The 21,579-nt window shown below is 33.0% G+C and overlaps 1 protein-coding gene across 1 annotated transcript; it reads right to left on the reverse strand.

Annotated features, from left to right (window-relative positions):
* Window positions 1–9,971: 9,971 nt before the first annotated feature.
* LOC130636305 (uncharacterized) lies at window positions 9,972–13,284 on the reverse strand. Its single transcript, XM_057445980.1, has 2 exons — window positions 12,790–13,284; window positions 9,972–11,660 (listed from the first exon to the last, which is right to left on the reverse strand). Exons 1-2 carry the CDS (start codon window positions 12,896–12,898, stop codon window positions 10,021–10,023), a joined length of 1,749 nt encoding a protein of 582 aa, XP_057301963.1. The 5' UTR covers window positions 12,899–13,284; the 3' UTR covers window positions 9,972–10,020.
* Between the last annotated feature and the right edge of the window lie 8,295 nt (window positions 13,285–21,579).

The raw sequence follows: 21,579 nt of genomic DNA on the forward strand, positions 1-21,579 counted from the left end.
ATACATGTAGCTAGCTAGCTAGCCATAAGTAGTTCATGGTGATGACATAGTGATGTACACCTAATTACTATGGTAACAAATGGTCAGCAATAATCAGAAATGGAAATTACAGAAAATAAAATTTTACCTCAATGCAACACAATTCTTGGAAGAAACTGATGCAGGAAGATATTTCAAAGCATCTTCATTCACACTAATTTCTTCACAAGAAAGTACAGCATAAAGCTGTTCTGTGTTTAAAAACACATTTTTATTTGAATTTATCCATTTCTCAGAATAAATATTAAATATTTCAATCAATTTCTGCAAATCTTCGTCTTGAAATAATTTCAAAACATCTTCTCTCACTGAACTAAACGCCATGTTGAGCAATGATGTTGAGGAAGATATGAAGATGAAGACTAGCGTGAGCATTTTGGCTTTTACAGGGTATTGATTTTTAGCCAATCACAACTTAAGAAAACTTCTGTAATGACCAATCAAATCCTGCCGGTGTTCTTCTCATGCAAACCCGGCACTCTAGACCAATAAGAGTTAAGAATAACCTCATTGCTCCGTCAAAAACGTGCAGAACAAAGTCTATATTTTTCTATCCACCATTAAAGATTAGGTCTAGCCATCTTTGCGCACTGTCTTCGCAACGAAAATGAAGCTGATGCCATCACGCGCGCCACCGCCACCATCGCGCGACCATACACACGGCAGCAGCAGCGGCGGCAATATTATTAATTTTTATATTGATGAGCGCTCAAATGAATACATTACTACACGCCCCAAATATTACTGGTTAGTACTAAATATTTGAAAATTAGATAAACTATACTTGTTATTTTTAAACCCCGTCCTTTGACCCATTTGACGGGGTTTGGATCCGCCCCTGTTAAGATATTACCACATGTAACAGCTAGGTAAATACGCTAGGTAATCATATTAATACATCAAAAACAATTTAAATTCAAATTAGGAGATAATCCAATTACATTGTTAAAGTCATCGCTTATATTTACCACAACTTAAGCCATTAATTTTTGGATTTCTTGACAACGGATGCATACGAGTAATAAAGTATCATTAACCAGGAAAAGGTTCATCTAAAGAACGTAAACAAAATTCCTACTGTAGACAGCTTTGTTTGTAGTTATAACTTGAATATCACGTCTTTCAAAACTTAAACTCATATTTGTCATTTAAATTAAACTATGTAGACTTGTCCGATGTAACAGAAAAGAGTTGACAAGGTTGAATTAATTTCCCATGCCAGCTCTGGGTATCCTTAGTCATTATTTAGGCAAATGTTAAGACAACAATTATCCCTTATCATTCCAAAACTTTAGCACACATGAACATAACTGTGAAATATATCTTTAAGAGCTTATTAATTATCTGTAATACCCTTGCAATTCTAAAAATAAAATGAACTTCTTTTGACATAGCGCCAACCCAAATCTTGTCCAAAAAATCAAGACATATATACAATCTCCTATGAAATTGAGTTTTGTACGTACTACTCTATGATGTATGAAATCATATAATTGAGTAGTAAATGATTTAATCAAAGACGGCTGCATGCCATGTTACAATTATTGCTATGTTGCTGACTAATGAAAACATCAATAAACTTTTTATTTCGGCTGCTGACGAAGCAGGTTTTTTTAATAAAAAAGGTTCCTTTTACTAAAGTAAACTATACAAACTTTTTAACTGACGCGTTTAATTGGGAACGTTCGCTAATTACATACAGGTTGTGCGTGTTTTCAGAAGTCGGCACAGGAGAGGTGCACTTTACATTTAAATTGAATAGTAATTTATAACACGTTCAACATTAGCTCATTTTTTCTTGGTTTAGATTATTTAACAGATCGTTGAACAGTATCATTACGGCTGTATTTACTGTGTCGTTTTGTGCATGCCTCGTGATACCTTCTTAACAAAAAATTTCAGATATTTAATCAATTGGAAGCAGAAAGTTACAGACGTTAGTTCTACCCTCAATGCGCTGAAAATAGAGTTCCACTTAACCTGTTTTGTACTTCTCAAATGTAGTGTTACAAACGCATATACAGATTGCATCTGATTTCACTTCCTGGCATTTTTAGTAACATCATTGAGCGCATTAACTTTGAGTTCTCAGATCTTTTAGAATGTTAAATATTGAAAATTGCTAAAAACTTACTAAATTTTTATTAGAATCTTACAACCGCGGTTAAACAACTCCGTGTATTTTGTAAAGTCTTGAAACGTATATTGGATATTGAGCAAAAAAAGGCGGAATCTTTTAGTGAATTTCTCAATGATATTATCATTTAAATGTGTGGAGGAGTAGAAATCAGTTTGAAAAGCTTTTATACCTCCATCAGGCTCTTGATACAAAGCAAAGAGAAACTTTTACACTGAAGCAAAAGATAATTAAAGAAAACATAAGCATTTAGAAAAAAATCTAAATTCTGATTTTGGAACAACCTATTCACCTTTTAAAGCGAAGAATATGGTTCTGAAATATTGCATACTCATTGTCCTAAATTACCTTCAAAAATTGACAGAAATATTAAAATATATTTAACGTCATCATTCTTCAAATCCTTGATTTTCCAGCTAATGCATTTCTTGTCGTTTAAGGACAAAAATAATTTTACAAGCAAAAATATGCGAAATACAGGAAACGTGACCAAGTTTCAACCCTTAAACTTTGTTAGTTCAAAAGATATTTAGAAATTATCTGTACGAGGATCCAAGAGGGTTAAGTGAGCCCAAATTTGGTTGTTGTTATACTAAGAAGATTTTGAATTGCATTGTATGCAGGAAAACCAAGGCTTCCTTTCTGAAACTTTTCCTGTAAAGAATGGTTTAAAAGTTTTAGAATTGAATTAGATTAAACAAAATCCAATTCTCAGAGTAATTATTTAAAGATTACTTATTGATTGTATGCTAATTAAATCTTTCCTTCATTGATTGCATACTATTGAAACCTTTCCTGCAAACTCACCTTTTTTGAGTACTATAATAAATTTATACCAAACACGGCGGGCTATTTCCCGTGTGAAAATGCTTAACTCGTATTTTTCAAACGGCCTGGCTATTTTGTCAAGGATTGTTACATGGAGTTTGCGCCGCAATTCGACACTCCTTCAATTGCAACCTACGTTTTCACAATAGCAGGTACAACAGCAGCGCGATGGAGAGATTTGTAGAAAAATAAAAATGGCTACCTGGCTAAACACACTGAAAGGTTGCTGCAAGTGTTTAAAGTTTTGATTTGGTATATAACGAGTAAAAAATGGATAAATTATTGTTATTTTATGGCTTTCGTAGCTACCGTTACTCATTATTGCATATAATAAAAAATAAAAAGAAGATGGGATGGAGGCAGCACAGCTAGCTAGCTGCCAGAACACACAGGACAGTCAAACAACAAAAACTACTTTTGTGACACATTGTATCTCAATATGAAGCAAATAATAACACAACAACTCTGTTTAAATAAAACATATGAACTATGAAAACTTTTTTTTAATAAAATATAAACTATCATATAGCTAGTGTTTTATAACATCTATTCACAGAAAAAAATGATGATGATCTAGAATTTGTTTTCTTTTGCAAGAGAAAATTTGGCATTGCCATGCTCATAAAAATAAAATATATTTGTATAAAATACATATTCTTTGATGTAAATATTATAAATTTTATGCTGTAATAGTCACCATACTTTCTATATGATTACGTCGTAAACATTTATGTACCAAATGTTCTGACAAAACATTAATTCACACACATTTATATTAAAAAATTGATTTCTTTGAGCTTTCTAATTGGGAAAATTAATATTCATACTCTTGCGAAAGACACTATCTCACTGATTCACAAATATACATTGCAAATGTTATGCAAACAAAAAGTATATAGCAGAATAAGGAAATAAGGAAAATATACATCTAACACGAACTATCAACATACTGAACTTTTAAACAAAAAACGGTGTCTAAATTTCTAAATCAGAAAAAACCTTTTTCATGAAAGCACTCTCACATAGTTGGCATTTCAAGTTATTTCTAACAAGCAGCAAGCAATGTTCACAACACATATCTCTCTCTGGTATGTAATCAGATCCTCTTGAAACATAGTGCAACTTATCGTAACCGTTTTCTCTCAGATGCAACAATTGTATGTACTCGTGACGGAAAATTCTTGGCCAGCGACATTGGAAAGTGGTATTGTTAGAATACTTTACAATCATCTGGTGCTTTTGCTCCCGCCCTTCCATACTATTACATCCAATTCCGAAACCGTAGCACAGCAAAGTACTTTCAGCATGGAAAGGTATGCAGTTACATAAAGTCCATAAACTGGGTGAGACGCTTACATCATACCAACAGCTTGACTTGAAAAGTAGTTTACATTGCTTCTTTAAATCTTTTAAAAGTTCCAAATTGAAATTCTCTACACGTACTGATAGTGAAATAATTTTTCGCAAACATATGAACTGAAAATGGATTTGATGCAGCCTTATTTTCATTTGTTCACTCTTCAATTCATTTAAAATAAGTAAATTTAATTCTGGGAAATGACAAAGAAAGGCTTTACTCTCCTTTCCACGAAAACGAAAAGTGAAACTACTTTCATTCTTAGAACTGCTTTCATTAAACCACCGGATAATTTTTTTCGACAAAAAATTACATCCCATTGCTGAACGTATAAAATTAACAAATTTAATTAAAGCATGTGAGGAAGGTATATCTTTAAATGCTTTGTAGGAATTCAATGGAGCAGTTGCCAAACATAGATTGAATAACTTCATGAAGTGCTCTTTGACGACATTGTTCTTCAGATGAAGAGGTTCGCCTTTTGCTTTATCAATATAATGGCCAACCAAGGGGACTTCTTCTTGTCTACCTTTCAAAACTTTAGATATATAAGATGTCAAGTTACTACGTTTCGTTGCACTATTTCCTTTGCATTTAACTTCGATTTCTTTTTTTTTACCTTCAACCTTTTTGGCATCACTTATGCGTTTGTGATAGTTGAAGGGCATCCATTTGTCACTTTGCTTGGTTCCGTATGTATATTCAAATTTGGCTGAATTATCTTTATTTACATTTCCGAACGTTGAAAAGTAGTAGGCTGAATTTGTTAGTTCCCCAGCCAAAAAAGCCAACATCTTCATATCGTTAGGTAATTCACCCAATAAAAATTCAACTTTGTAGGCAACTTCATCAACATAAACAGTGAAAACCTGACTTTCCAAAAACTTCACGTCCGACAACAACTTGAGAACATAATTGCGTACAACAGTAGAATTTTCCTCAGTATCACCACCAAAAATTAAAAAGTTTTCGGAGCTGCTGCATATCCGATTACCAACATTAAGAAAAGAGACTAAAAATGACATACCACAAATAGGAGCTCCATCCCCACCAAGAGCAAATACAAACAGAAAAGATTCAAAATCTTTTTTTTCAAGCATATTGAATGTTTTTAGTTTGTCACTCCGTTGACGATTCACTTTTAAATAGAATTTTGCCAATCGTAACAAAAATTCATCACACGATCTATAATTTCCTGTAACTGATTTTGTTTCATCTCCAAAGGTTAGAGTTGGATGTATGTCATGTAGTGTTCCTATATCAATGTTATTGATAATGGTTGCTAAATGAGGATACTGAATATAATTAACCACTGAATTCTGTTTATTCTGGGAAATTCTATTTGCCTTTCTAATTGCCATGTATTTAGCTTTCCCCATGACATTGTGGCTGTAAAAAACATTGAGAGAACGTAGTTTATTATCTTCTGAATTGTAAAATTCTTCATTTGCTATTTTGATGGTAGTTTCCTTTATCTGTTTTACTACAGATGATTTAGCATTCAATAAACTTTTTGCAAACATTTTTGAGGGGATTTTCGAACACAATGTGTCAATCATACCAAACATAACCGGCTGAACAGATTCCTTAGACCCTCCGTGAATGGCAGAACAAGCTTCAAATGTTTCCAGACGACGTGTATCTTTTGCTGATCTATTTAAATCACTAGATGATGGGAATTTACTACGCCTCTCAGCTGTTACCTTGCTGATGCTAAATTTGACTTCAGAGTCCACTCTATTCTTACTACACTCATAGTTTAGGTGTCTAACACGTTTTCTTTTTCTAGCTAATCTATTTCTTAACTTATCAACATCCCTTTCAATCAAAGTTATCTCACTGCTCAATGCTGCTAATTGTTTTTGTTTTTCCTCAATTAGGTTACTCTGATTTGAAATTTTCAAATCCATATCGTTGATTTTTTTTCTGTTTGATGTATATTTTCCTAACTGGGAAAACTTAATGTTTTGTGCCTTTGACTTTCCTTTAGGAGGCATGGCATAGAAATACAACAAAATAAAAACATTTAACTAGGATAAAAATCCAATTCTGTCAATAACTACATACCATACCATATTGATTGACAACTTTGTACGATGCAGTTATATTTAATGTCTTTGTTGACACTTTGTAATGTAAAATACATTTTTTTTCATCGTCACATATTATATCACCGACGGCATTGCTTTTAAACTTCTTTTTGAATATTTTATTGATATCAAGGCTAGACAAGTTTGATAAATGGAATTTCAATGACCCAAGATGGTGAAAAATAATACTAATTTCTTTAATGATACCACTTTTGTCTTTCTTAACAATCAATTCTCTACCGTAAGCTGTGCGGAAGTCGCGAATGGCTTTATAAACAGCTAAAAATATTTCGGAATGGACACGTTCATTAATGACAACTTTGAAGGGATTATACAAAGTTTGTTTTGCTTGAATTTTTCGATTAAGAGATGTTAAAATTGTATCGAAGTGAAACTTTATTAAATTGATGACGAGGATATTTTTTTCGTCCAACTCTGCATATGAATCAATTAAATCTGACATCATTATACATGATCTAAAAACATAGGTAATTATAAATATATATATTATATATATATATAGAAAAGAAAAGTTATTATCTGTCATTTTAGAAAAAGAAGATGAAAAAGAGAGGATATTTTTATTTACTATCTTAAGTGGATAAATTTTGGAGAGTATTTAGGGATCGTCCACAAATTTCGTCTAAATTCGGCTCATTTTAAATCGTCTTGTAAATTTGTTTTGTTCGTCTTAACTCTTTCATACGAGACGATTTTTTGTGATAACATTGTAGTGTCTTAACCGTCTTAATTCGTCTCATATCGTCTCCTGATAGTCACAAATTCGTCTCCGAATATCATATTTTAAAAACAAATTCGTCTCCGAATCGTCTCATTTCGTCTATGAATTTTCTTAATTCGTCTCAAATCGTCTCAATTCGTCTCTGCTATAATAAATTCGTCTCAAAAGTTGAAAAATATTTTCGAACACTTCCGTGAGTTTAACACGAAACTTTAAAAATCTTGGCCAGGAGACCCAGCGTGATTTTGTTCCGTGAAAAAGAAATTATTCCATTGTTCTAGCGGAACGGCAGTGGCATAGCCTAGTTAACTAAGCTTTCTTCTTCAGTTGATAAAATGAGTTTCTCTCAAACTAAAGCTTAGACGCGAACGAATGACTCAGCGGAAACCCCGAGTTTAAATCGAACAATGTGACTAATCGCTTCGGAGGACATTTTAATTTATCTGTGAGTTGTTTACCAAGCTTGGTCAAATCTTACTTTGGTAAAAACTTTGTAGAATACTAATGTTTGTTAGGGTGAGTGAAACCACTCGCTGGAATATTCGGGATGAAAAGGGCTTTCCCCGATAATAATCACGTGAGCAGAGAACAATAGAATTAGCCAATCAAAAAGCGCGGCCAGATTTTGGCCGCAGAAAAATCGTTTGAGACCCAGCGTAATTTTCCCACCTTAACTACTCCGATTTCCCGGTGGTAAGAAAAATTACGCTGGGTCTCCTGGCTAGCAGTGGCACAGCTACTGATTAACTTAAGCTACATTGTTTGTACTCGTTCGATTGTTGAATGTTACGGTCTGTATATTTATCAAACTTGGCAACATTTTATCACAGCAAACTTCGTCGTTCGAAGCTGGAACTATGTTGTGGAAAAGCGAAACAAATCTCACAAAAAATATTATTATTGGTCGTGACAGATGGAATCTTGAGTTATTTTCGATATTTACTGGTAAGTATATCTGAAACTGAATTTAGCCATAAATATTCTTTAAGATTAGGATTCTTTAAATATGTTGTTAGGAAGGAATATATAGATATTAAATATAGATAGTTAGATGCGAAACATAGCTCGTCTTTACTGGGAGATATATTCGAAATGGCTGGCGTTCCTCCGCAAACGTCACATCATCGAAAAACATTAAAATTAGCCAATCAAAAATCGCCGAAAATTTTCTTGAGGTAGAAAATAGCCTTAACATGGTATTCATTAACTAAACGAAACCAGTACACAGATCAGGGATAAAAGCAAAATTTATGTCAAGATGTTTGTTCTCAGGTGTATTTAGGTGTATTTAGGTGTATTCTGCCTGTAATGGTTCGTACATTTCAGTATATTAGCTCTTTTTAACTTAATACATTTAAATGTTATGTTGGGGAGCTAAGAGAAACCGTCCTTTTCGAATTTTTCAAGAAGAAAAATGTAACAATTTTTATCTTCTGCTCTGTGTTCGAATCGTGATTCATTCATTGGTTTCAGAGGGTCAGAGCACACGTGCGAGTGAGTTGTCGTTTTTTTTATCAGTTTGATTCTTTTTTTAAGTATGTTATGAGAAACATAAACATGCTGAACCTATACCCGAAGAAAAGTTAAAATAGGGAGTTAATAAATTTTAGATATTTCTATTAACTATGATAAATCATAGTTAGAAATATCTAAAATTTATTTTGTAAGACATTTTATTTTGTAAGGGAATAAAAAAAGTGCGAGAATAAAAAAGCGCGGAATAAATTAGAACAAATTCTTTTTCAAACAATATTAAAATAAAAACTTAAAATACGAAGACAAGTCAGAATAAGGAGCTAAAAAATTTTATCTGAAATTTCCACGGTTTTAGGAAATCAATCATCTCAACATTTTACGTTATGCACGTTTTTTTTATAAGAAACCAGTCCATAAATACGTAGCTAAATACGTATGCAAAAACACTTTTACTTTGACCTTTCTGTGCCTAAGGTTTTTTATAGAATGCGAGAAAAAAAAAGTTCGGAACGTGAGAATTGACCTAAATAATTTCGTCTATTTATTTTATCAATCCGTGGTGTCCCTTATTTTCTGACTTGCCTTTCGACATTTTGAGTTAATGATTTCATTTAAATTGTTTTTTATATTATTTTCAAATTCCTCCTTATGCTCCTTCCTGGCCTTCTGCAAAATTATTCCCATTCTTCGTGGTGACAACACGTTTTTATTTTTGCCACCATTCAACCTGCCACCTGCTAATTCGGCAAGGGTGAAACGCTTACCCAGCTCTTTTTTAATTAACGCGGAGCATGGGTTAATTTTGCGTAGCGGGTTTTTTTTACCAACGGGTGGTGTGGCTTGCGGAGTTGCGACTTGCGGCCGTGCTTCAACATGCGTGGTCTCCATGCCCATGTCATCATGTTCTGTGGGCAAGAAAAGTAGCGGATCAAAATTATTTTCCAGCATCTCAACATAACTATTCGGTGGCTGGGTAATTGTTGCTGGCAAGGGCAATGGTTCCTGGTAAATTTTATTTTTAGCCTCGTATAAGTTTCTTTTTTTCATGATGTAACTCTCAAGCACAGCAGTTCTTGCGCTTATAGCGTCTACTTTTGTGTCCAACTTCTGACACAGGCCCAGTATCAAATCAGTGTTTCTTTTTGTTTCGTGGATTACCTGTGCCAGATTGTTGGACTCAAAATCGATTTCATGGTCGGCAATGTTAAAATTTTTAAAAAAATTTTAAAATCTTTACATATAATATGGTGCCCAATAAATTATGCCAGATTCTTCATAACTTGAGATATTGAAAATGACCCCGAAATAAAAAAGGACTGGCCTTAAGTAGCCCGAGTAGCAAATATGTCCATTAATGGTCCATTAACCTCATGTGTCGGGTTTTGTCTGCTTCTGAAAAAAAAGCGTATCTGCAGCCATGATTGCAGACATCATATTTTGTTGTAAGGCAGGGCATGATGCGCGATGCACTAGAAATATTTCGGCATAGTTGTGACTGTACCATCTCGATGAGCGTTTTATAGTGACCTGCAAAAAAATCACTATGTTGTGGTGTTGGACACGTGCCTCCAAATTCTCTTATCACGTCTAAAAATTGGTTCTTCCGAAGTGGCAAGGATGAGCAATGGTCACAATCTGTGCTAGTACAACGTACAAACTCAATTTGATACGCTTTCCTCGTACAATGCTTCACGAAAAAGCGGTATTTCTGTTGTAGCTCTGTAAATTCAACAGATGATTTTATCGATTTTCTGGATGCAACACAAAATCTTTTGATAGTATCGTGCGCGCACTTGATATCCTTCAGCAACGGATTTGTAGATAGGAAGGTTTCTACTTTTATTGGAAAACCATCATATATTTTATTGTTCCAAAACTTTGAGCAAACCGTTGCAGCATTGTCGAGGACGTTTAACCATTTTTCAGAATCATTTGGATTAGGTGTTTTTCCATCAACCTCAACGGGAAGCGTTACTCCTACCAGCTGCTGGGTGAGGAAAGACCAACATCTTTCTATAGGATTAAAACGGGAGTGCCCCGGAGCGTAACATTGAACGATCAAACAATCTAAACGTAAATTCAACCACAAATAACCCAACGACATCAGGTTAACTACTGCTTTTGTTGACCAGTCGGGGCCTCCATCTGCAATTGCAACGACGTTATAAACATTTTTAATTTTTTTTTCTTGTTGCAAAAGATGAAGAAGATAGTTTACATGCATGACGTTGGTGGCTTCTACTAAACGTGAAGGATATAAATGTATGAAAAGCGGACCTTTACGGGACCATTTGATTTTGCTTCTACCAACTTTGTCCTTGGTTCTTTCTGATTTTAGGACCAGAAAACTGCTTCCTTCAGACAAAGACCTTTTTCTATTTATTTTTAAAGGCTGGCGGGTTGGAGATAATGAGCGTGATCTTGTTATTCTCACCTTTAATTGTTGATAACCTGCTGGGGTTAATTTACTATTCGGATAGGGGAAGTCGTGGTCATTGTAAATGGGAGCCTCATTTTCGATGTGATAACGTCGGATTTGCGCACGTCTACTCGTGGCGGGAATACCAACATCCACCTTGTTTTTGTTGTCAACTGACAAGGAGATTGTGTTTTCATTGCATAACTGCGCTAACTCATTAACCAAGTTAACTTGGGAGCAAGAAAAATGAAAATCTTCATGGATCTTTTTTTCTCCCGTGTTGCGCTTGGGCGGAACACGTGCATCAACCAACGATTTGTGACGCTTGCTCGAAGTGGTTTTTTTTCTCCTCGGTCTCATGAGGTAATGCACTGCGCTCTTACTCACATTTAACCCGAGCGTACTTTTTATGTGAGAGACAATATCTTTTAAGCTTACACCATTTGTGTACATAATACTGTCTCTGCGCCTCAAATGGGCCTCGGCCGAGTTCTGACTTATGTAGGATGCGATACATGGAACCAAGCCCGGATGTTGCTCGTGTAGCGCTGGTCTGCCTCGTTTTTTTGAAGCTAAAATAAGAAAAAGACTATTCTATAAATGCAAATAATGACGCGAGTGATTACTAAACAAGTTTATTAATGTTTATTTAGTAAAATCTGACTTGAGGCTGGCTATTCTTACTTTTGAGACTTTCAGTCTGTTTTATTCTTATTTTGTTCTTAATAGTAAGAACACGACTTCAGAATTTAGCCTCTATTTGTTCTTATTGATATATTTTTCCCAAAGTTTCTGAAATTTATGTATTTATATACATGAGATAATATGTTTAAGTCCAGCACAAAATATAAAAAATTCAAGCAAACAAAAAAAGATTACTGGAATACATTATTTTGTTCTTATAATCTGTGAAGGAATTCAGGTTGAGTACGTTTTTAATATGTTCTTAATTATTGGCAAAATCTCAGCCTCAACGCTCTTAAAAACGCAGTTTTTATAAAACAAATCGCGTATTGAATTGACAAAATTGAAGGCTAAAGGAAAAAAGTTTATCCATTTGATTTTTTTTTGTGATAGTTTACAAAAAATGATTCAAATCTTAATCCATGGGCACTAGGCTGCTCAACTGAGTGTCTAAACAAGCGGCTATCTAATTTGTCTGAAATCATTTTACGTAATGCAACCGCACGTCACACAGTTTTTTTGCGGAACATTATTTGCTTCTGACAAGCCGTTTCTGTCACATAAAATTGTTAATAATTTTTTTTTTGCAATGTGCAGCCCACCATGATCAATTGTATAAGTATAATTATACATTAAGTTAATATAACAGTGCAAGTTGACAAAAATAATAAAGCAAAAATAGTTTTTTTTCGTAATTTTCAGAAGCAATATCGCAACAAACTTCAATTGCTATTATTTACTTCTTATGCTCACACCGGCATGTGCGAAGAGAAAAGTTAAAATAGTGAGGTTTTTCGAATATTTGTGTGTTGTTGGTAAAAAAACAACAAATCTTTTAAAGATTTTGCATCATCGAGCTTTAAATTTACGAATAAAGAAAATATATAGTTTTATAATTATAGTAGTTTTTTTCTCATGACTACGGAAAAATCACAAGATAAATTGGGCAATTATATATTTTTTTGTTTTCAAGACCGTTGCTGAAAATTTTACGACGAGATAAAAATAAATATTTACCGCATTGTAAAATTTCGTTGATGTAATCTTCATTTTCATCATCGGACAAAGAATCGTCCGTAAACAACCAATCTAGGTCGCTGTCGCTATCTGAAATATCTGAATACATTAAAACCACTTTAAAAAACACTAGCTTTTTAAATAAATTTTCGTGTTTAAGAAACCCTGTCGTCTTAGTTCGTCTCAATTCGTCTCCGTGATTTTACCGCAGCGTCTTAATTCGTCTCAATTCGTCTCCGTGATTTTACCGCAGCGTCTTAATTCGTCTCAATTCGTCTCCGTGATTTTACCGCAGCGTCTCAATTCGTCTCAATTCGTCTTAAAATATTTTGTTCCACTTTTTTTATTCTGAGACGAATTGACAAAATATCGTCTCCTGATATTTATGAGACGATTTTTAAATCGTCTCAATTTCAATTAAGAACAAAACGAGACGAATTTTTTTTAACTTTTTCGTCTTATAGCGTCTCGTTAATGGGACGAAATTTGTGGACGATCCCTTAATGGTGAATGACCAAAATGGAATACTTGGCGGGGATTTAATTTTGCGAATGATAAATTTTATAAAATTTGGCGAGGATTTAATTTGGCGAATACAAAAAAATGTTTATTTTAACGGAATTTATTTTGGCGAATGACACAAAGAAATGAATTTTTATGTCTTGGAATGTTTTAAAAAAAATAAGAATAAACGTATATATATATAAACACAAGTTCGTTATTTATAGGGAAAAAACATTTTTCTTTTCTTAATTAAAAAAAACGGTATTCCAATTCCAGCTCCTTTTAGATCGTTTATTCCTTAAATATATAAATTAGTGGAAATAGTTTTTCTTATGTGGTCCTTCTTTTATTGGCTGTAAGAATGCGCGTACATATACAGAACTTTGTAAACATTCGCTCATCTATACACAGAACTCTAGCTAGCTACGGTTTAACGCATCTATTTTGCCTAAAAACCCTAAATTTTTCCTTGTTACTTGTGGATGAATGAAAACTTGCGAAAAAATTAATACATGAGAAAATTTAGTCAGAATAAAGCATAGCTAGCTATAGCTATACAATGGGACAACACATCCACAAAATATTTAGCTAGCTAGCTAGCTTTAAAGACAAGTTTTAATTTTTTTTATATGGATGGGTTTCTTGTATATATTGTGAAAAATTGAGAAGTCGGCTATATGAGACCTAAAATATACTTATACTCATAGGACATAGCCAGATAGACCATTAACACACCTTAGTTTACAGAATATAATAAAAAAGAAACAATTTAAAAATGGCCGCCATTTCTTAATTCCTGAGACTGCCATACGTAGCTTACTACAATTTTCCCATACTTCCGTTGCTTTTATTTACCAAAAAAACTTCAAAATTAAAAAATGTAAAACAACAGAATTGAAGATTCGTCTTACAACTTGCGTTTTAATGCCTTCAAATAGAAAAATAATACCATTTAATACTATTCTATACCCAACAAAGTTTGTTACTGGAAGGGTAAAATTGAAAGAGGCACTATTTCAAGACAGCTAAAAAGACATTCCACGATGTTCAACATAAGCATGTTTATATTCGATCGAAAGAAAATTTATTCGACTTTCAAATTCTAGCGCTCGTAAAACCATCAGACACGTTTAAAACACATACCAGATAAAAGTATGGTACCATGTACCAAAGATATAATACTTACGGTCCTCGACCGTTTTTAAAAACCTACGGGCCGAAAAACGCGGACGCTTTTGATAAGCATTTCTTGGACCGTTTTTACCCGCCGTGAAAAAATTGCTTAGAGTAAGAGTAGTTGTAACAGTTCGGAAAATCCTACGAAAAATTATAGCCTTTTTTGCACCGATATTTTGTACAGCCTTAACATCCCTTATAAACAAAATGTGGAGTTGCCGTATGACAAAGGTATACATCACCTTGATAAGATACCTTTAATTTAGGGATTTAATTTGACAGTGATGCCATACTGGTATATGATAGATATGTATTATTCAGATATATTTTTGAATAAACTTTTTGTAAAACTCTTTCCAGAATTCATAAGATACTTCTCTGAAAGTATGATAAACTGAAGAAAAATGCACTGTAATTTAAAACAAATGCTATTTCGTCACATAACCTTATGCCCATTATTTATAATTAATTATATTATATGTTTTTATAATCATTAGTTTATCATAAAATGAAGGAGAGCGTGGGCAGGTATACAAGGTTTAGAAATTGTTTCTTAAATTGGCACTATCAAATATAAAAAATAAAAACTTTAAAGACAGATCTTTCATTAAGGAAGCAATGGTAGCCTATTGATGATTTGATGATAACCAAAATAATTTTTAAAACATGGTTAGTTTGATGTTTCATTTTCTTAGTTTTTTTTATCATCTTTATTATTGTCAAAAATACCATGCCCATTATTTCAAAAGGCGCACAAATTATAAATTAAAGGTGGTCCTTGTAAAAGCGTACATGAACGCAGCTCCACCTAATATGCTCAGTTTCCAAAATACCCAACGACAACCGCTTAAGCATTTTGAGTTGTGAGTGAAAAATATGCTTGCCACAAAGATTTTGAAATTTAAGTCGTCCCACTCCCAATGCTGCCAAAGTGCCGCAGCCAGAAATTTTTAATGTAAACTAGCTTTTATAGACGAGTATGTGCAAAAGGTAATAAACAAAAGTACTATCACATCTTTCCTATAATAATAGCTGTTGTCTGTTTGTTTATCTGTCTCTTTCGAAAACACAAAATGGGATATATAAAGGACGGGCAACACCGTGGATTTTTTCACCTGTTAACTACTAGTTTTTAAGTACTATTCTGAAAATGCACTTTTATTGCAGAAATAAAATTTTTTAGTTACATTATCGCTTTTTCCAAATTTTTTAGAAATGAAAAACGACGACATTTGCAGAAAACAATTTGGTTCATTTTAATCCATAACAAATACTAAAAAGTGTGGTTAGCATTGTATTTTGAGAAAAAAAATTATACAACATTTTCTGTTGAAAAAACACGCTGATAGCGAACAATTTTCTTTATTTAATTAATATTTTTGTAAACGTCCTTTAATGTCGGTAAGTCGCATTTTTACACCGTATAATACTCTTTTTGATACTTGGTCATTATGCAACATTTTTTTCAAACTTCTAGCTTCTTCTACACTTATCACAAGTCCACAGTCAAGTCTTCTGTTGATGATTTCTATTCTCATTTGTAAGTATTTCATCAAATCCATTACTTGATCGATTTGTTGGTACACACCAGTTAACTTTAGATTTGCATTAAAACGGTTCAGAACTAAAATAAAAATTAAACTTACGTTCTAAAGACATGTTCTTTTATAACACTACATAACCTTTATAATGCAGATTAGTTACGTATAGTGTACGCAGGAAATCCTTCTTTACTTACATGGAATAATGGTATTGCAAACAATGATGTTATCATTTGCAAGTGCCAACACAACAGTAATGTTCCCATCAGACGGCTTTATTGGAACTTCAGGAATGTTGGTGCAGTTAAGAGGTTGCATTGGAGTCATTGTGGTTGTCATATGGTGCGACATGCCTGTAACTAATAATTAAAAGAAGCAAAAGATGAGTGAATTCAGTATAAATTAATATAATCAACAGAAAATAATAAAATATTATATAAATCATTTACCTGAAACTGCTGCAAACAAGGCAATGAATATACAGTTCCAAATTTTGTCCATATTTGCATTAAAATGTTCTGTGAGGGTTGCCAACAAGGAGCAGTACTGTTAAGCTAAAAGAAGGCAGTAATGTTAATTGCCTTTATTAAGCTATTTAATAACGATATAGTTCGTTTGAAACCGTTGTATTACCTTTCTGATTTGTTCTGAGTGATTTATGGCTGAACCATTGGTTGGTGAACCACTTTTATAGCAAAAAACTAGTGAATGAGTCAAAACTTATTGACGTAGAAAGTTAGCTGGGAATTTTATTTTAATTGGTCATTATTCCAATAATCTCTTATCTCAAGAACAGAAATACTTAGTTTTGTTTTCACGTACTGTTCCTTAGCCACGGAAGAATGATAAAGCATTATTTGTTGAAACTCCAGTGAATTTTTAAAATTAGAGGATGAAATTTTTAAGATGACTGCGCGTTTTAAGCTAAAACCACAAAAATTATACATTTGCTAAGATCCCTTTGTCCTTATAATTTTCTTTCAATTACAGAAAAGAAAGACCATTATTATAAAAAAAGGAAAACATACAAACAAAAAACATATGCAGCTGATGAAATAATTTGTACCCTTTTTACCAATAAGGGATCAGGCGTACATGCTTTGCTGCATTCCAGTTAGAAGCTTAAATTAGTGGAATATTTTGTATTTTAGTAAAATATTTGGCAAAAAATCTTGACCTCGTCACTTTTTTTGAAGCAGTACAGGCTTACACTTTAAACAGGTGGATACTTCAAGGAAGCTCAAGTACGCCTATTGACAACCTTAAGTAGCGAAAGGAATACAGAAACATTTTTAGTAATTTTGTGTACCCTGGAGTTAGCAGTATGTTAATTTTAACTCGGTGAATTAAATGTAAAAGCAATAAGTAACAGACATTATTACACAGTATCACGTTTTTTAGACGAAAACATAATCTAGAATGTCAAAACTTTTAACTAACTTTATAACTTTTATACACAATTTTGTTGACCCGTTCAGTACTGAACCTTTGATAGGAATAAGTTTTGCTTGAATCAACATTTAAATCTCAATGTAGACCTTTCTAATTAATAAGTTAATGTGTACGGTCTGGATAAAAAACTGTAAATGGATATTAATTTGTACATTCACGTCTGAACGTCCAACGTGCTTAATATTAAATTTTGCTGAAAATAATCTAGTTAGCATTATTATTTTTCAGTATTTACTCTTTGTTTTCTTATTTTTAGTAGCCATAGTTTATAAGGCAGATGTACGACATTTTAAAAACATCAATCCATGTTAATCTGAATTCTTAACTTTTAAACTTCCTCTTCTTGTTAATTTCTTTCAGTTTTCTAACAAAATAAACTCTTTCGTGGAATCATTTTTTATTTATTATGTTATGATGTTTACACAGTGATAGGAAATAACTTGTTTGCTAGGAAATTTGTCTGGCGTTGCCACTGTGACATGACAATGCACATTACATAACGATGCGACGAATTGCTATTATAGAAATAAACCGGCTCAGTTATATTTCCTATGATATGAAAGTTAAAATTAAAACAAGCGGAGTAGAAACCGAGTGACACAACTTCAGTTACGACAAGAATATAAGGACTTTAAGGAGATCTATACAAACCCTATGTGCGCAAGCATGTAACCTCTATATTTATACGTTGCTAAAAAGTGATATGAGGAGTGTATCTTACTAAGCTTATGTGAATTACCCTGCGCTTTATTTTCTTTATATTTATGATGAAATAATTTTTAACCCAGATTGGTATCTTATAGTTGCAAGAGGACAAGTCTCCAAAAATGCCTTGTTAAGTAAAAGTTGCAAAAACATTTGCAATAAATACTACTGGTGGCTGTTTCTTGAATCAAAACTTGCCTTAATTAGGCAAAATAATTACCGTTGCCTAACGTAGATGTATTGTCAACCATAACATTCCTACATTCCGTTACAGTTGAGAATGGGGTGTAATGTTGTCAGAGAAACACCATTGTAAATTAAAAACAAATACTTTAAAGATTGTAAAATGCTTGTCAATTTTGAGCAACAGCAGGTTTCGTAATAAGTACTGAGTTTAGCCTTGTAGCGGCCTTGTAGTATAATTCTAATTTACATTAATTAAATGTTGGCATTTTCTTGCAAACATTTTAGCAGTGAAAATAACTTTTTTATAACACATCCCAGTAGAATATGTTAAAGTCGTCGCTTACATTTACCACAATTCAAGCTACTAGTTTTTGGTTTCTTGACAACGGATGCATATAAGTAATGAAGACCCATTTACCAGGGAAAGGCTTATCTACTAAGGAATGTAAACAAAAATCCCACTGTACACGTCTTTGTTTGTAATTATAACTTTAATATCACGTCTTGCAATAATAAAAAAAAGTGTTTGCTCATCGTTTTTAGTTAATTAAGATTGTTACGAGGTGCTGGATGTAACAGAAATAATTGAGAAGGTTGAATTATTTTTCCATGCCAGCCCTGGGTATCCTTAGCAATTGAAAAGGAAAATATGCAATGTTTTACAGTACTATTAAAACTGTGGAAGTAAATTAAGGAAATGTGTGCGCATATCACAAGAACAATTGTGTTTTATTGAAAAAAATAGCGTCCATGAAAAATTCCTGTTTAAGTAACTAAGTAAGTTCATTCCGATGCTATGCTAAAATGTGGAGGACTATGAAAAAACGTGGATAGTTACGTACCCACAAGGAATTTATATGGTGCAGCAACAATTCCAGGCTATTAATAATTATCCCTAATTATTCCAAAATTTTTGCACACAGGAATAAAACTTTGGACTATATCCTTAAGAGCTTGTTAACAATTTGCAATACCCTTGCAAGTCTGAAAATATAATAATAAACTTCTTTTGACATGGCGCTAGCCCAAATCTCGTTCCAAAAATCACGAATTTCCTTTAAAATTGAGTTTCGTGCGTTTGTACGTCTATGATCAAATCACTTATTACTTAATGCTTCATACATCAGAGAGCAGCTATTATGTATGAAGTCGTATAATTGAGTAAAATATGATTTTGGTCAAAGACGCTGCATACCATGTTACTAATAATGCAATGTTGGTGACTAAAGACAACATCAATAAATTTTCTATTTCGCAGCAGACTTTTAATAAACAAGGCCTATTTACTAAATTACGCTATGGAAATTTTTAAGTGAAAGCGTTGAATTGGAAACGTTCCCTATTTACAAAGAGATTGTGCGTGTTTCCCGCAGTCGGTACAAGAAAAGTGTACTTTTATAAATAGTAATTGAATAGTAATTCATAACACGTTTAAAATTAGTTTTTTTTACTTAGTTCTAGTTTAGATTTTCGAACAGTATCATTATCGTTGTATTTGTTGCTTCGTGTTATGCATGGCTAATCGTGGCTGCAGATATCCAATAAATTGGAAGCCAAAAGTTTCAAATGTTGTAGATTTTACTTCCTCGTGTTTCTAATAATATGGATTTATGAACTCACCTAGTTGTTAAGCTCATTAACTTTAAGCTCTGAAATCTTTCAGAATATTAAATATTGCCAAATACTAAAAACTGGCCACCGTTATTTTCATCCTATTAGTCGATAAGGTCCATGCAAAAGTCCACTTACGCAGAAAAGAAAAATTGGACAGACAGAAAGTTTATGTTTTTTCATGATATTCGCAGTGCATTCATTTTTTTGTTAACCCGACGCATCTGTTGAAATTACCGGATCTATTTTCAAAGATGTATATACCTGTTGCCTTTATCGTATAGAGCTTGAAGGGCCGTGTATTTTTGACAAGCGATAACAAAGAATTTGTTGACAAAAGGTCATCAACCCGTCCATTCCGAAATAAATTCAGGGACCCAATATAGACCACCCCTTCTACGTAACAATTGAGCACACAAAATTTTTTAATGCTTAAGGCGAATAGTGACTGTGAGTATTGACTGAAAATAAAAGGTTGTTCATTTTATTTAGTTAAATTCAAAATCTAACTCTGAGGGGAGATGTTCAGGACAAAAGCCCTGGCGATGAAGGTTGTCTCCTGCGTGCTATGGAGATAACCACTTCGGCTTCTTGTTCAAAGTTTGAATGGATTAAAAGGCAGCTTTCTGTACCAGTATTGTAATGGAAAAAGCGTGGTAAATTTTAAATTTGTACTGGCAACCCATCGCACCTTTTTAATCCTCGTGGCGATTAATATTTCTAACGTGATCTTTTTTAATTCCAGTAGGAAGAGAGCGGAGGAAAAAATTTACCATTCACTTGAGCACATATGGAAGAAAAGGAAAGATATTCTGTCATTAAAGTTATTTAAGTGAAACAAAACAAAACAAAACAAAACAGAAGAAGTTTTTACGTTTAAGCAGGATTCAATAATTTTCCAGTTTTTTATGGCATGTTATAAACAAATACTCATTCTTTCTTGATTAAATTGTTCTCCTACTTCTTGTAATTATCATTATTTTCTACGTAGCAATGAGACGGAGATAGTCAACATATATTATTGGCTACATAGCTTTCAGGTGTTTAAGTAATTAATGCTAAACTAATATTATAAACGTTGTGTTGTTATGTGGGAAGTGGTGACATATGCAGAATTCAATAACGTAATTAAAATGTTCAATTTTTTCTTTTTTACAGATAGGATCAGTCTAAGTGTGCAGAAGTTACGGTGACGCCGTCATACCCCACTAATTACCAACTTCCAGCGTGACTAATTTTTATCGCCGGTATAGGCCAATATTATTTTTGAGCATGTTTCATACTTGCGTAAATTTTGTTTTCAAGACTGAATAAAGGCGTAAACGATGAGGCAAAAAGTTTTCAATAAACGCATATACAGCTAAAATATTACTTTTGAATAATTTATAACGTTATTTAAAGAATAAAACTTTTTATCTGTTCTCATTCCTGACCACCTGTTAGCCGATAAGTCAACATAGCATCAAGCGAGACGATATACCAATTTCTTTTTGAATTAGTAAGATTGGTGGTCCCTTTATTAAAATTTAACCTGAATAATATTGTTGATTAACTATTGTTTAATAATACCAATAAAAGTAATTTTTCTCCACCATATTATTAACTAGCCTTTAAA

Source organism: Hydractinia symbiolongicarpus, chromosome 1 (genome assembly GCF_029227915.1).
Source record: "Hydractinia symbiolongicarpus strain clone_291-10 chromosome 1, HSymV2.1, whole genome shotgun sequence".
Taxonomy (NCBI): Eukaryota; Metazoa; Cnidaria; class Hydrozoa; order Anthoathecata; family Hydractiniidae; genus Hydractinia; species Hydractinia symbiolongicarpus.

Bases quoted from the DNA above. Each gene is read 5' to 3' on its own strand.
- LOC130636305 (XM_057445980.1), bottom strand. From the start codon at position 12,898: ATGTATTCAGATATTTCAGATAGCGACAGCGACCTAGATTGGTTGTTT. The intron at 11,661-12,789 runs GTAAATATTTAT...TTCTTATTTTAG, and splicing joins CAACGAAATTTTACAATGCG to CTTCAAAAAAACGAGGCAGA.